The sequence below is a fragment of the Ailuropoda melanoleuca genome, chromosome 1 (assembly GCF_002007445.2).
Source record: "Ailuropoda melanoleuca isolate Jingjing chromosome 1, ASM200744v2, whole genome shotgun sequence".
Taxonomy (NCBI): Eukaryota; Metazoa; Chordata; class Mammalia; order Carnivora; family Ursidae; genus Ailuropoda; species Ailuropoda melanoleuca.
In genome coordinates, this window is record NC_048218.1 from 69,824,803 (window position 1) to 69,840,454 (window position 15,652).

At 36.8% G+C, this 15,652-nt stretch overlaps 2 protein-coding genes across 8 annotated transcripts in view; one reads left to right on the forward strand and one right to left on the reverse strand.

Annotated features, from left to right (window-relative positions):
* Nucleotides 1–15,652, reverse strand: part of DLG1 (discs large MAGUK scaffold protein 1) — a 1,062,265-nt gene that overhangs the window by 1,032,619 nt on the left and 13,994 nt on the right. For all 7 annotated transcript variants that reach the window (XM_034660398.1, XM_034660430.1, XM_034660424.1 and 4 more), the window contains exon 4: nucleotides 7,968–8,134. In XM_034660398.1, the coding sequence (XP_034516289.1) occupies nucleotides 7,968–8,134 (167 nt within the window). The remainder of the gene's footprint in view (nucleotides 1–7,967; nucleotides 8,135–15,652) is intronic.
* Nucleotides 14,014–14,187, forward strand: LOC109489983 (copper transport protein ATOX1-like). Its single transcript, XM_034660653.1, has one exon. It carries the CDS (start codon nucleotides 14,014–14,016, stop codon nucleotides 14,185–14,187), a length of 174 nt encoding a protein of 57 aa, XP_034516544.1.

Sequence of the window (15,652 nt, forward strand, 5' to 3'; positions counted from 1 at the left end):
TAAAGATTTTATTTATTTATTCGACAGAGATAGAGACAGCCAGTGAGAGAGGGAACACAAGCAGGGGGGGTGGGAGAGGAAGAAGCAGGCCCATAGCGGAGGAGCCCGATGTGGGGCTCGATCCCATAACGCCGGAATCACACCCTGAGCCGAAGACAGACGCCCAACTGCTGTGCCACCCAGGCGCCCCAAGAGCCTCTAGTTTTGACTGCATTTGGCTCATAGAATTTTTAATTTCTGTCAGATTCGCTCTCATTTCTGCCCTTAGGGATTCTATATTCTCAGTAACATTTTCGTTAATACTTTTTCAAGTCTACTCATCATCTTGACCATTGTTGCTCTGAATTCCATTTCTGATAATTGGGATACATCCATATGTATTAATTCTGTGGCCGAGGCCAATTCTGTGGCAGAGGCCACAGACTCATTATCTTTTGTTTGTTGGAGGGGACTTCTCCTTCTCATCATTCTGATGAGGAGAGATTGCGGGGTTGTCCAGAGCCCAAATTATTGACTGGGACCCAGGCCGTGTGCCCTNGCTCATTATCTTTTGTTTGTTGGGGGGGACTTCTCCTTCTCATCATTCTGATGAGGAGAGACTGCGGGGTTGTCCAGAGCCCAAATTATTGACTGGGACCCAGGCCGTGTGCCCTTGTTTTATAGAGATCTTAGGGATGTGGGCTTCCTCTTTAAAGATTTTATTTATTTATTTGAGAGAGAGAGAGAGACAGTCAGCAAGAAAAGGAACCCAAGCAGGGGAGTGGGAGAGGAAGAAGCAGGCTCCCAGTGGACAAGCCCGATGAGGGACTCCTTTCTGGAACGCTGTGATCACGCCCTAATCCGAAGACAGGTGCTTAATGACTGCGCCACTCAGGCGCCCCGGGTTGTGGGCTTCTTGATTTTTCAGCCTGCCTTCTGGGGGAGGGGCCTGCCTGGCCGGTACTCAGGAAACCCTGTTTGGGTAGAGTCTCCGTGTCCCCTGCAAGGGGGGATGGGGATGGGCACCCTGTGAGCCGGTATTTCCGGGCTTTTGTTCTCTGGCGGCTTTCCCGGGGGGTCTGCTGTGCCTCTTCTGAGAGTCAGAGCAGCAGTGGCCAAAATTCAGCCTCTGTCACAGAACAGAGGGATTGCGGCCTGTTCTCCACTGATGTTCTGGCTACTTTAACTCTGTTTCTGTTGGTGCTGCTCAACCCTGTAGCATCCCGGGCTGTGCGCCCCACACCCCGGTGTCCCAACCCTCACTTCCAGGGCCAGCACGTCTCTGTCCTTTGTGTTTCTAACCCCGCCAGTCGCCAGCCGCCCCACACGCGCTCCCGGAGCTCCCGGTCTCAGTCTGCTGTCTCGCAGGTGCCGTCCGCGAGTCCGCCCGCTCCCCCGTGCAGGTGGCCCGCCAGCCGCCAGCCACCCAGTGCGTGCTCCCGGAGCTCCCGGTCTCAGTCTGGATCCAGTGAGCACACCGGAGTTCCAGAGCTCCATGAGATGCTTGGTGGCGCGCGCTCCCGGCTCACGGTCTCAGTCTGCTGTCTCAAGGGTGCAGGTCCATGGTCCGCCCGCTCCCCCGAGCAGGTGGCTACCGCTTCCCGGGGCCCAGACACGGCGGCTCCCTCCCCCTTCCGTTTATCTTCCGATATCTGTGCACGGTTTCACAGCTCCCCGCTTCGTACCTCGATACTCAGCGCTGGAGATGTTCATTTGTAGAGATCCAGATGTATCTTCCTGCGTCTCAGGCTGATTCCGTGGATGTTCCTGCTGGTCTGGTACCTATCCAGCTCAACTCAGGGGACCGGCTGAAAAAGGGGTCCCCTACTCCTCCGCCATCTTAACTCCTCTCTCCTTAACCATTTAACATGTTTGAAACTGTGCTGCCATTTTTATTAAGATCTTATCTTTTTTTATATGTCACTCACCAAGTTTTGACCTTTGAGTCTCTAACTCCATTTTCTACATAAGCCCTGTAGTTAAAAGTACAATTTTGCATTATGCAGTGATTTTTAAGAACGTATACTTTGTGCTATGGCAGAACTGACTATAAAAGAATGTTCAAAGCAGCACTAACCCAAAACTGGAAACAACACAAATAGACATCAATAGAACAGATAAATATATATATCATGCAATGGAATATTATAGATCAGAGAACAAAAACTTCCATTTGTGGATGAAATTCTCAAATATAAGAATAAAGAAGCTAGACATAAGAGAGTACATACTGCACAAATATTAAAATATAGTTTTAGAAGAGGCAAACTCATTTATGGTGTTATAAATCAGGATGGTTCTTTGAGAAATAGGATACAGGTAGTGACTAGGAAAAGTACAGGGAAGATTTCTGAGGTACAAGTATGTTTCTTTTTTAAAACGAGATATAATGTACATACCAGAAAATTCACCAAATTTTAAAACATACAATTCACTGGTTTTTAGTATTATTCAGGGTTGTGCAACCATCATCAGAACCCGTTAGCAGTCATTCCATTTTCTTTTCTTGACCTTGTATATTCACAATGCAGTAATTCATCAAGCTATACATTTATGATTTGTGCACTTTTATGTGTAAATACTACCCAGTACTTCAATAATCTAAGTCAATGTTTAGAGGACTTCAGATTAAACCTGGTGGACTGAATATATGCTTTTAACTCTACTATCTCCTAAAATTCTACTTAAATTAAAGGAGATGGATTATTTTAAAGCACTAAATCAAAAGGTCAAAGCGAAGGGAAAAGGATGTATCTTCCCTATTCAGTCAGATAATTTCCTTCCCCTGAAGATGAACTCAGAAGGGCTGAAACATGGGGCTTGGAGATAGCAGGGATAACTGAAAATGAGTACATTACTGAAAGCAGACTAAGTGGGTATTCTTCTGAACATACCTAACAATATTTTTTTCTTTTTACAGTCATACTATACCTCCTGATATGTAATCATTTAATAACATATAGAGGAAACTTAAGCTGTACTTTTATGCCTATTTTACATTACATTAAGGCTGTACCATAATTTGTTTATCCAATTTCTTTTTTTTATAAAAATTTTTAAAGTAATCTCTCCACACCCAATGTGGGGCTTGAACTCATGACCCTGAGATCAAGAGCTGGATGCTCTACTAACTGAGCCAGCCAGGCACTCATATACAGTTTCTTATCAATAATCATTTAGATTGTTTCCCTGTTGATTTTTATTAATATTACAAATAATACTGTAATGAACTTGCATATATATATAACTATACTATATATCAATAATTTGTGTGATTATATCTGTAACATATGCTAGACCAAAGGATATGAATATATACTGCTGTCTTTCAGAAAGGTTGCACCACTGTACCTCCTACCAGCAGTGTTAAGAGTTTCTGTTTCCTCACATTTAATTAATCTTTGCCAATCAAATTAGTTAAAAATATTCCCATTGTCAATTTGATATGCATGCTTTTAAAGTGAGGCTGAGCATCTCTTCAAAGGCTTATTTGGTCCAATGGTTATTTCTTTTCTCTAAACTGCCCATTCTGTGGGCACATCTGTTGGTCACTTTTCTATTGAATGTTGATGTTTTTTCTTACTGATCTGTTAAAGAGTTTTTTTTAGTGGAGAAGGGGGGGAAATTAGTCCTTTTTCATAAATGTAACACATTTCCACCCCAGGATATTATTTCTCAATTGTTTAACATACGTTTTCAAGATACAGAAGTTCCATAATCAAGCTTCAAATAATCAAACTTTGTGATGTTCACAAAGAAATCCCACAAAGTCAGCATTCTTTTTTTTTTTTTTCATCTTATTAAGCAGAACCCAACTCAGAGCTTGAACTCACAACTGTGAGATCGAGACCTGAGCTAAGATCAAGAGCTGGACACTGAAACTGATTGAGCTACTCAGGTGCCCCCAAACTCAGCATTCTTAACCTTTTCTTTTAATTTTTCTGGATTTTGTTTGTTGTCATGCTTAGAAAAACTTTTCCTATCCAAAAATCATTAAAATGGTCATTTTTATGGTTTCACTTAAAAAAAAGACAAAACAAAACAAAAAAAAACCCACCTTGACTCTTCGGTGTGCTTGCAATGTATTATCAAAAATAGAACTGCCACAGACTGAATGTTTGTGTCTCCCCAAAATTCACATGTTGAAATGCTAAACTCTAATGTGATGGTATTAGGAGGTGGGGCCTTTGGGAGGTGATTAGGCCATGAGGGAGGAGGCTTTACAAATGGAATTAGTGTCCTTATAAAAGAGACCTCGGTGAGCTCCCTCACTCCTTCCTCAATGTGAGAACACATTGAGAAAAGGGCCAACTATGAACCAGGAAATGGGCTTTCACTAGACAGTGAATCTACCTGTGACTTGATTTTGGACTGCCCCGCTTCCACAACTGTGAGAAATAAATTTGTGTTGTTTATAGGCAACCCAAACTGTGACACACTGGTTATAGCCCAAAAAGACTAAAACAGGATACTGCACCCCTTTCTGTTGGAATTTCTCATTAAATCTCTCCTACTTCTTGCATCTTGCTTCCTTTCAAATACTCTTCCTTACCATCTCTAAAACTCACTCTTATTTTAGGATAGACTTGTTTCCATAAAAATGACATGCACTCATTATTTTTATAAAGTAACAGAAAAGTACTAAAAAGAAAAAAGTCCCTATCACCCAGAAACAATCATTAATATTACGCAAACATTATTCCAAACAATGCACTAGGTATATGTTCAATGTAGAAGACAGACAACCAAACACAAAAAAGTTCTAAAAAAATGGGATACTATGATGTCACTGTAAAAATAAATGGCATTAATTTTCATTTTACTACATCAGAAGAAATAGAAGAAATAAAGTTACACCAAATTAACTGACAAATAAGGATATAGCCAGTTAGATCAGTTACCAACTATAACAACAACAATAAAACAGACAAGAAAGAAAAGTGAACAAATGTTTTACAAGACAAAGATTTTCACTTTAAGAGAGTAAGAGAAGCAGCCCTGGAAACTGCTCAATCTCAAATACTTTTTTTGCAAAAAAAACAAAAAACAAAAACAAAAAACCCTCTTTATGATAACCCTACAAAAGCGAACATGAAGTAAAAGAGACAATAAGACTGTGTTGCATGCAACTTTGTCACAAAAACATTACCTTATTTGGTATGTATTTATTTTAAAAGAGGTGGGGAGAGAGAGAGAAGGATGGGAGAGACAGAGGCAGAGGGGGAGAGAATCTTAAGCAGGCTCCACGCCCAAAGCAAAGCCCAACTAGAGACTGGATTTCACAACCCTGAGATATGACCTGAACTGAAATCAAGAGTCAGACCCTTAACTGAATAAGCCACCCAGACGCCCGCATTACCTTACTTCTTTACCCAAGAATTAGAGTACAAGTGCAATAATAACCTAAATTTTGTATGAGATAAAAGATTTTCATGATTTTCATATTATTTTTCAAGTTAGAGTCCAATAAAAACTTCCTCTATATTTGTTTTAATTTGGGTGAGTGGATTCTCTTCAACTACAAAACAAATAAATAAGGTGAATTAAATGATCTAAGTCTCTTTTCAGTCCTAAACATTATGCCTCTAAGAGTCTAAAGAGATCAAGTCAAAGGACACTTAGCCAAGTTTTCTGTCCAAATTAAGCATAAATAAATGGGGAACAGGGGAATATACTTTCCTTCTCTTACAGTACTCTCAAAAAAAAAGTAGAAATGAAATCTCTAAACATTCCAGGGTTCTTTTTTTTTTTTTTTAAGTCCTTATGACTGTCATCCATCACTGTGTTTCAAAACTAGTTATATTTTCAGACTAGCATCTATCAGGGTATTCTGTCCTCTCTGTAAAACAGTACTTCTCTTTAACTGAACTTAGCTCACTCAAATTTGACACACACAGATCTTCCCCTATTTAAAAAAACCTACGACTTGAATGGACACATCTCCATGATACCATTACTAAGTCCATCCATGAACGGGTATAAATTTCAAACATACTGGAGCATTTTCCATGTGCCAAGCTCTAAGCAACATCTTAATCATATTTCCTTCTCGTCCATTTTCTAACTAATAAGATCTGCCATTTATAGTCTGAAAATTCTTATTCTCCTATTCTCCTGTTAACACGTCCGTAATACACCTTTTAGAAGATGCAGAAACCAGCACTGCACAGAACACTTTTAGGTACCAGTGCCTCATTTTATAAAAGTTGAAATTTTCCAATACTATTTCTTTTTTTTTCTTAAGATTTTATCTTAAGTAATCTGTACGCCCAACGTGGGGCTCCAACTCACAACCCTGAAATCAAGAGTTGCATGCTCCACTGACTGAGCCAGCCAGGCACCCCTGAAATTTTCCAATGCTACTCTTGATGGAATTCAATACATCGTTGATCCTTCTGACTGAAATCTATATGGAAATTAACTTCCAGCTTGCAGTATTATCCACTTATTTAACCTTAATGAACATTTACTTTTACTGGTTACATTGAGCCAGGCATTATCTAAACAATCTCTTATAAAAATAGGCAAATCAACTGTCAGACCTACATTGCTCTATAATCATAGCTGAACATAATAAATCAGACAATAGAAAAAAATAGTAAGTAACTGAATAAAAAACTCAGTTCTCTTAAAATTTGTGCTTCCTCAAATGCAAAATTTTTAACCTAGGATAATAAATGTGAAATAAAAATTGTATTACTGGTTAACATTTAAAACATGTATCTGGAATCAATCATAAGTGCAAATGACATATCAACAAAAGGGAATGGAAACTGAAATGATCCGAGAGAGTGATTAATAATAATAATAATAATAAAAAAAAAAAGACACAAAGACAAGATAACACTAGAATCTCTTTCTAATCAAAGAAAAACATGTAAGTGCAATGGAAACTGAAATGATCCGAGAGAGTGATTAATAATAATAATTAAAAAAAAGACACAAAGACAAGATAACACTAGAATCTCTTTCTAATCAAAGAAAAACATGTAAGTGCAGACCAGGATTAGTAAAGAGAACTGTGAACTGGGTGTTAAGAGGTCTGAAATCCAAGGGTAGACTTGCCCAAACTAGCTAAATAAGCTGGGTCAAGTCATTCATTTTCTTTTGGATCTCAGTTTCCGAACCCTTAAAATGAAAAAGAGGGATCAGATGTGCTTCCTGCTCTAAAATTTTATAGTTCCATGTGACATAATATAAAAAAGAAAACTTAGAAGCAGTCTACTTCATTACCAAAGGGTTGTCTGGTTGCTGCCCACCACTACTTTTCCCTGATTTATTACTTGCCGAACAGAGGCTGATTCAATTTTCCAGGCACTTCTCTAGTACAAACTAGAAGGGACTAGAATCAAATTCAGTCAGACAACCGCATTCAAATGACTAATGTTTCTCAGACAGAAGCCTCATTACAATATGCTTCATATATCTGTTTTATCTAACTCTACTAGCAACAACAAAAAAAAGAACATTACTAAAAGTTTTTAAAACTTAAATACAGTTTTAACTACAGAAAAATGCAGAAACCGATGCTAACCTTAAGATTTATTGATCAGTCTTTAGTGAGTTTTATTAAAACAATCTTCAAACCAAATAAACAGAGAATGTCTGGGGTAAATATAGCAACCAATCTGCCCAGGACGATAAAACTATATTCTATTTCTCAAAAAAAAAAAAAGTTAAATTTAAAAAAAAAATAAATAAATAAATAAATAAATAATAACAGATCAAAACCACCTTTTCAAAATAAGATTTCATTGAGGTCTCTCACGCAAAGTATTTTTTTTAATAGTCTAAAGCAAGTACTTTAGACCTCAAACCATTTAAAACACGTTAAGAAAGGGGTACCAGAGATTCTGAGCTTTTCTCTTCAAAAATATTTGTAATCCCATGATATTTCCAAATAATACCCATTTTAATAAAATGTAAAAATTTAGCAGTCCCAATAAATTGATTACTGAAAAATAGCTTCACAAAAAATTTTATCTTACCTCTACACTAGGGCTAAGGCTGCTTGGCAGTGTTTCTGAAGTCACAGTAGTGCTTGGAAGGCTGGAAATTTCCCAAGTATTCACAGGCTGTATTGGTTCAGACTGCTTTGAACGATCTATACATTTTGGATTATCCAGTAAGGTCACTTCATAAAATTCTTGAATATCTAGAGGTGAAGAAAAGGAAAAAAATAATCAGAAGTATTTAGATTTTCTAATTAAACCACACACGGCTAAAACAACGTAACTCAAAAGCAAGATTTTAGTCTAGATTAGTAAAATAAGAAGACCAATCTTGTAATGTACTTAAACAGTGAATATTTTCTCATTTTATTATGTCACAATCACATCAGAACTTGCAGGGCATACTGTAAAAGTCACAGGCTTTTTTACACTTCAAAGTCAGTGCTGAGTTCAAATCTCTAATCCATCACAAATTAGCTGCCTGTTTAGGCAAGTTACTTAACCTCTGATAATCTGCCTCTTCATCACGTGAATTGTTACAAGGACTGAGTGTAATACATGTAGAGTGCACAATGGACATAACAGGCTCCCAAGTGACAGAGGCTAGTATCATTACTATGAATTTTGAAGACACGAGTCTGATATTTTACGTTTACACCACCAATATCTCCTTAATATAATCCCCTCCCATAGTTTTAACTATCCTTCTAACCAACGTAAAGCAAACAACTTAAATAGTAAATTAAATATTATACATTTTAGAAACAATCAATTAAAAATGACAAAACTCTAAAAAAAATCCATAAATTAAAGTAGCACAGGATGATTTAAAAGATCAAGTTATTCTGCTATCAGCTGGAGTTATATTAACACTGATTCTTCATGCCATTCCGAAGCTCTGAGTGGTAGTTATGTAATTCTTAAGTTCACCACTATTAGTTCTTTATTCACTTGGTGGTATATTTTGAGCTGATTTTTTAAAGGGGAGAAATTATTATTTTAACAGCAAAGGTGGGGCATTATCCTGTACAACTGCAAATAACATTAAGACAGAATAACTTTTACTTATTTCTACGATGAAAAGATTAATATCTCCTTTAAAAAACAATGTCAGAAGACAGCAAAGACAAAACAACTCCCTTTTAATAACCAGTAAAAATGTAAAACTTTCTAAGTAAAGAGCTCATAAAAACTAAGATCAGCACAGTGAAGACAGTATCAACCTACTTTACAAGGTGTTAAGAATATTACTAAAGAAAATTGTATGTGAAAGTATTTTATAAACCATGAGTTACTATTTAAAACTGTTCACATAACCACTATGAAAAAAATAATAAACTCAAATTCAGAGCATCAGCTACAAAGTGTTCTTGCCAAAAACTGCTTAACCTGAACCTAAATCAAGCCTTCAGAACCAAGTTTATAGTTCACAGGAAATACAGAGGCCAGAGAAACAAGTTAAATGACACCAAAAAAGCAAGGGAAAAAAACAGATCCAGAAAGGGACATTCCACAAGACAACTGGCCAGTTTCTTTAGCAAGTCAATGTCATGAAAAGGAAGAGAAATTATCTGAAAGGATTTTTTTTTAATAAAGGAAACAAACAAAAAAAACATAGCGATCAACTGCAATATCTGAGGCTTGACTGGTGGGGAGGGGCAGGGGGATATAAAAGACATTGTGATAATTAGGGAAATTTAAATATGGACTACTTTCTAAAAAACACTACAGATTTTTTTATAGAAGATATACATATAAGAATATGCATACATTTCTGTGGTAGGACATATATTTCTAGATCTATAGAGAGGGAGAGGTATCTTCTACAAGAAAATAAAAGTCAGAGCTCCTAGTGTAATTATGCTCCCCAAGAGCACTAAATGAGTGATAATTGGATGATTACCAATCTCAAGGTAAATAGCCCACATCACTATATAAAAAATTCATTATATTTTCCATTATTATAAGTTTGAAATCGTAACCTTCTGTGACCTTTTATTCTACACTTAACAGAAATACTACTGTATTACCCTTCAATAACATCTCTAACAAATATCTAGATCAGTGCTGTCCAAAAGAACTTTCTACAATGATAAAAACGTTCTATAGCTGCACTCTCCGATATGGTAGCCACTAGCTACATATGGCTATTAAGCTCTTAAAATGTGACTAGTGTAAATGAGAAACTGATTTTATAATTTTATTTAATTACTTTAAATAGCCACATACAGCTAGTAGTTATCATATAGGACAACAGAGATCTAGACTAGTATAATTTGGAGTAACATTTTACTATCTAGGAAGATCAAGGAATAAAGTGCTCCCTATGTGAATTTTCTAAAAGTTCACTCACATCCTGCTACTGTCAATTGAAATGCTCATCTATTAAAAAGTCCTTTCTAATTTGCTGTATCTGAGCTCTTATGGACTGGAGAATCAAATAGTCATATTATTTTAACTATATCAGGCTTAAGACAAAATAAGCTGAGTAAACACCCACTAGAATGGCTACTATCAACAAAACAGAAAATAACAGGTATTGATGAGGATGTAGAGAAATTAAGCCCTTGTCCATTACTGGTAGGAATAGAAAATGATGCAGCCATTGTGGAAAATAGTACAGTGGTATCTCAAAATATTAAAACACAGAATCACCATTTGATCCAGCATTAGATTCTGGGTATATGCCCAAAAGAGTTGAAAGCGGGAACTCAAACAGATATTCGTACATCAATGATCACAGCAGCATTACTCCCAGTATCCAAAAGGTGAAAACAACCCAAATGTTCATCTACAGGTGAATGGTTAAAAAACAAAATGTGGTATATACAAACAATGTATTATTACTCAACTTTAAAAAGGAATAAAATTCTGATACATTCTACAAAATGCATGGATGGATTTTGAAGACATTATGCCAAGTGGAATAAGCCAGACCAAAAAAACAAATACTACATGAGGAACCTAGACTAGTCAAATTCATAGAGAAAGAAAGAACAGCTGTTACTGGGGTAAGGAAAAAATGGGGTAAGGAGGGACTGGGGTAAGGAAGAAATGGAGAGTTATTTTTTAATGGGTAGAGTTTCAGTGTGGGATGATGAAAAGGTTCAGGAGATAAGAGTGAGTGGTGAAGGTCACAAAATAATGTGAATGTACTTAATGCCCCCGAACTGTACACTTAAACGGTAAATTTTGTTACATATATTTTATCACAATAAAAAAATAAGCTCAGTAAGAATCTAAGGGAGCTTAGATGAACGAAGTGCATGGGACTTAATATGTAGGTATTACCCTATCTATTTTAGCTACTTAGATATCTTTCTCACTGAGATCAGGATAACTGACATTGCCAGTCCATTCCCAGAGTACTATCTATCCCCAACTTAAAAAGAGATTTGTTACCACCCTGGCAAAAGTACTGAAATAGTTAACACATGTATAGTGTGGTGCCATTTCTGATATGACAATCTGTTAAAAGTTATTATCACTTCCCTTTAAAATATACAAATACACACACACACACACACACCCCTTTCATTTTGACCCGTATTCCATCTTGACCAACATTTCATGCATTTTATTTCATTTGTCCACCACACTTCTTCATCTTTAGGGTATCTCAAGACTATAAAGATGAGCAACATAATAACACTTCTTCAGAAATGATCTCTCCATCACAGTTTATTCAGTTGTATCAGTAAAGATTTTTCAAAGGTGCACCTGATCAAAAAGGGCACTCTGGAAAAACGACACAGACTGAGCTTTTCTTATGAGTCCAAAGTACTTATATTTTATATTCCCATGCTATCAGTAGTCACTGTTCTTTATAATCTACATTTTATATGTCAGAAGATAATTACATCACTGATCACAACTATAAAGATTTAGCAAAGAAAAAAGATTATCACTGGGACAAGAGAAGTATTTCTACAATACAATAACATTCTAAGATTCAAAACATTACTTTCTACCTTTTCTTTAGGTTTTTCTAAACTGGGGAGTATAATACTGAGTTCCATAAGCTAACTAGCCTAAAGTAAAACGGAAGTTACCACTATATACAGAAGTCAAATATAAGACAAAAACAAATTCTAGTATAATCCCAATCTCTCCTAGTTCTTGAAAATCTGTTTAAAATGCTAAAGTCTGAAATTCCAAGTTATTCTCAAAAGACCAACTTCATGAAAATAAATAAACTAATGAGTTTACTCTAAACACTTAAGACATTCAATCAATGAATACTAATGGAGTGAATACATTTTGGAAGAGGAATAAAAGAACTAAAATATGAGATATAATGTCTTGGAGAGATGGAGAAAATTGAGGAAAAAATATATTAACACTTAAAAACCAAATAACACCATTTTAAAACAAAAAGACAGATTTCTATAAAACTTTGATGGCTATATTTTAAGGTGCTACAGAACCTTACACACACATTTAAACTTTTTATTACTACACATGTATTAAAATTTTTGAAAAGTAAATTAACCAGCTCTTTGATAGACAATGAAAAATTCTTATTCAATTCTGGTTTATGTAAGTCATTTATATGTTTCCGTGCCAATTATATCCAACGTCAATAATAAAGGCTACTCATAATTATACCAAAATATATAGACTACGAAAAAAACGTAATCAAAGCAAAACTTCAATAGTCGTATCTCTCAAAACTGGTTTATTAGAAATTGCCGAATTTACGATCACATGTAAAATGACAAAGTCCTGGGACACCTGGGTGACTTAGTTAAGCGTCTGCCTTGGGCTCAGGTCAAGATCCCAGGATACTGGGATGGAGCCTCACAGTGGGCTCCTTGCTCAGCAGGGAGCCTGCTTCTCCCTCTGCCTGCCACTCCCCCTGCTTATGCTCCCTCTCTCTCTGTGACAAGTAAGTAAAATCTTTAAAAAAAATGACAGTCCTTCAACAAACCTATGCAAACATTTCACTTGAGTCAACTCTAATCTTATATCTTTAATATGAAAATGTACAGAAAATGGGAGAATACAGAGGTAGTCAAAATGACTGCCACTTAAGACAACAATAATTTCATACTCATCTGAAAATCCATATAGTTCATGCAGATACACACCACATACAATTAAAATGACTTGATTACATTTTTATTTACTACCCTGAAAAAACTTACTTTTTTAAAATAATGATGCACTAAAGCAAGAAAGAACACGAGAAAACACAGGAATACTAAAACATGTATTAGAGAAACCTACCCTTTAGTTGATTCACAACTGAAAACATAAATTTTGTCGAGCCTACTGGATCAGTCTTAACAGTCTATTCCTATTTGCCATTTATAGTCTGACAAGTGCTTTCTCTGTTTTGAACTAAACTGGGTCCCCACAAGTACAGCTCCTGAAAAAAGATCTAAATTATAAAAGCTACAATACTTACAATATATAAAATTAGAAATATAGAAACAATGGAACAACAGAAATTTTCTATAGAATTGAAAATTCTAAATTAAACTTGGACACACACAATTAGTCCAATGGAACAGAGAAGACTCATTCCTACCACCAAAGAATGTGTATTTCAGGAATCTCTTAAGATCACATATTTCAGAACTCTCCAAACTCAAATAGAACTTTAAGGAAAACATTTTCATTTTATCTTTGTTATTTTCTTGCAGAATTCAAAGTCTGCAAACGCTAGGAGTAAAGGAACTACAGAATCCTGGAAACATCCTCAGAGGAAGTTGAGGAAAGTTTTCTAGCTTTTAGTTACCACTTTTATCATCCTGATCAGTAAAACTCACAAACATTTCTCAAACTAAAGAAATAAGGATCAGAGTAGGAAGTCTAAATAGTCAAGAATCTGTAATAATTTAACATAGTATAGACATCTCTATGAGAAATAACCTTGTTCCATCAGAAAAATATTAAGAAAAGACCTTAACAGATACCTCAGCAAAGAAAATACACACATGGCAAATAAGCACGTGAAAAGATGTTCCACATATGTCATCAGCACATTAAAACATCAATGAGGGCCGCGCCAACGCTCAGAGCCGGCAGAGGTTGCACCATCACCACCACAACCACCACCACCACCACCACCATAGTCATGCTGAAGCATAAGCTCTCTGTGGACATGACCTGTGAAGGTTGCACTAATGCAGTGAGGAGGGTGCTCAAAAAACTGGGAGGAGTTCAGTTTGACATTGACCTGCCTGAAAACAAGGTTTGCATCAACTCTGAGCACAGCATGGACACTCTGCTAGAAACCCCGGGGAAATAGGAAAGGCTGTTTCCTACCTTGACCCCAAGTAGCAAGGGCCTGGACCCCTGGGCCCAAGATGGACAAAAGGGGGTAGGAGATTGATCCTCTCCTGCCTTACAGACAGACCTGGGGCCTGGCAGTCCTGCTCAGCTGATGGGAATTCCTGCACAGACCCCCACTTGCCCTGCTCCTCCCGAGCTTCCCTGCAATAAAGTTGAGCCACTTTTGCTGGGGGGAAAAAGAAACACCAATGAGATACCACCACACACCTGTTTATTAGAATGGCCAAAATACAGAACAGTGACAAAACCAAATGCTGAGGGATATGGAGCAGTGGGAACTCTCACTCATCGCTGGTGGGAATGCAAAATGATACAGCCACTACGAAAGACGCTTTGGTGGTGTCTTACAAAATTAAACATACTCCTACCATACAATCCAGCAATCATGCTCCTTGGTATTTACCCAAAGGAGAAGGTAATTTATGTCCACACAAAAACCTGCGCACAGATATTTACAGCAGCTGTATTCATCACTGCCAAAACTTGGAAGCAACTCAGATAACCTTCAGTAGGTGAACAGATAAACAAACTGATACATCCAATGATATAATTCAGCACTTTAAAAAAAAAAAAAAAGAGCTATCAAGCCATAAAAAGATATAGAGGAACCTTATATGCATGCTGTGTGATTCCAACCATAGGACATTCCCAAAAAGGCAGAACTAACAGGGACAGTAAAAAGATCAGTGATTGCCAGGGTTGGAAGTTGGAAAGAGATGAATAAGCAGAGTACACAGAATTCTTAAGGCAGTAAAACTATGCTGTTTGACACTATAAGGGTGGATACATCTCATTATATATTTGGCCAAACCTATAGAAGGTACAACACCAAGAAGGAACACTGAGGTGAACTATGGACTTTGGGGGATAATGATGTGCCCATGTTAAGTCTGTTAACTATAACAAATGTTACCATTCTGGTAGGGGATGTTGATAATGGAGGAGACCATGTATCTGTGGGGGCAGGAGGCATATGGGCAATCTCTGTACCTTCTTCTCAATTTTGCTGTGAACTCTAAAGCTGCTCTAAAAAATAAAGTCTTCAAAAAATACAAGACAATGTGAGCTACCATGCCATGAAAAGATACGGAGAAAATGTAAACGCATATTGCTAAGGGAAAGAAGCCAATGTGAAAAGGCTACATATTTAGGATTCTAACTCTATGACATTTCGGGAAAAGGCAGAACTATAGAGACAGTAAATAGATCAGTGGTTGCCAGGGGTTCGAAGGGAGGGAAAAAGAGATAAACAGGTGGAGCACAAGACATGTTTAGGGCAGTGAAACTATTCTGTATGATACCATAATGGTGGATACACATATCAGAACAACAAATATGTACATCAAGTTTACCAATGTAGAACACAAATGAACCCTATTATAAAGTGTGGACTATAGTTAATAACAATATATTTATTCTGG

Excerpts from the sequence above, each read along its gene's own strand:
- LOC109489983 (XM_034660653.1), top strand. The coding sequence starts at position 14,014 with ATGCTGAAGCATAAGCTCTCTGTGGACATGACCTGTGAAGGTTGCACT.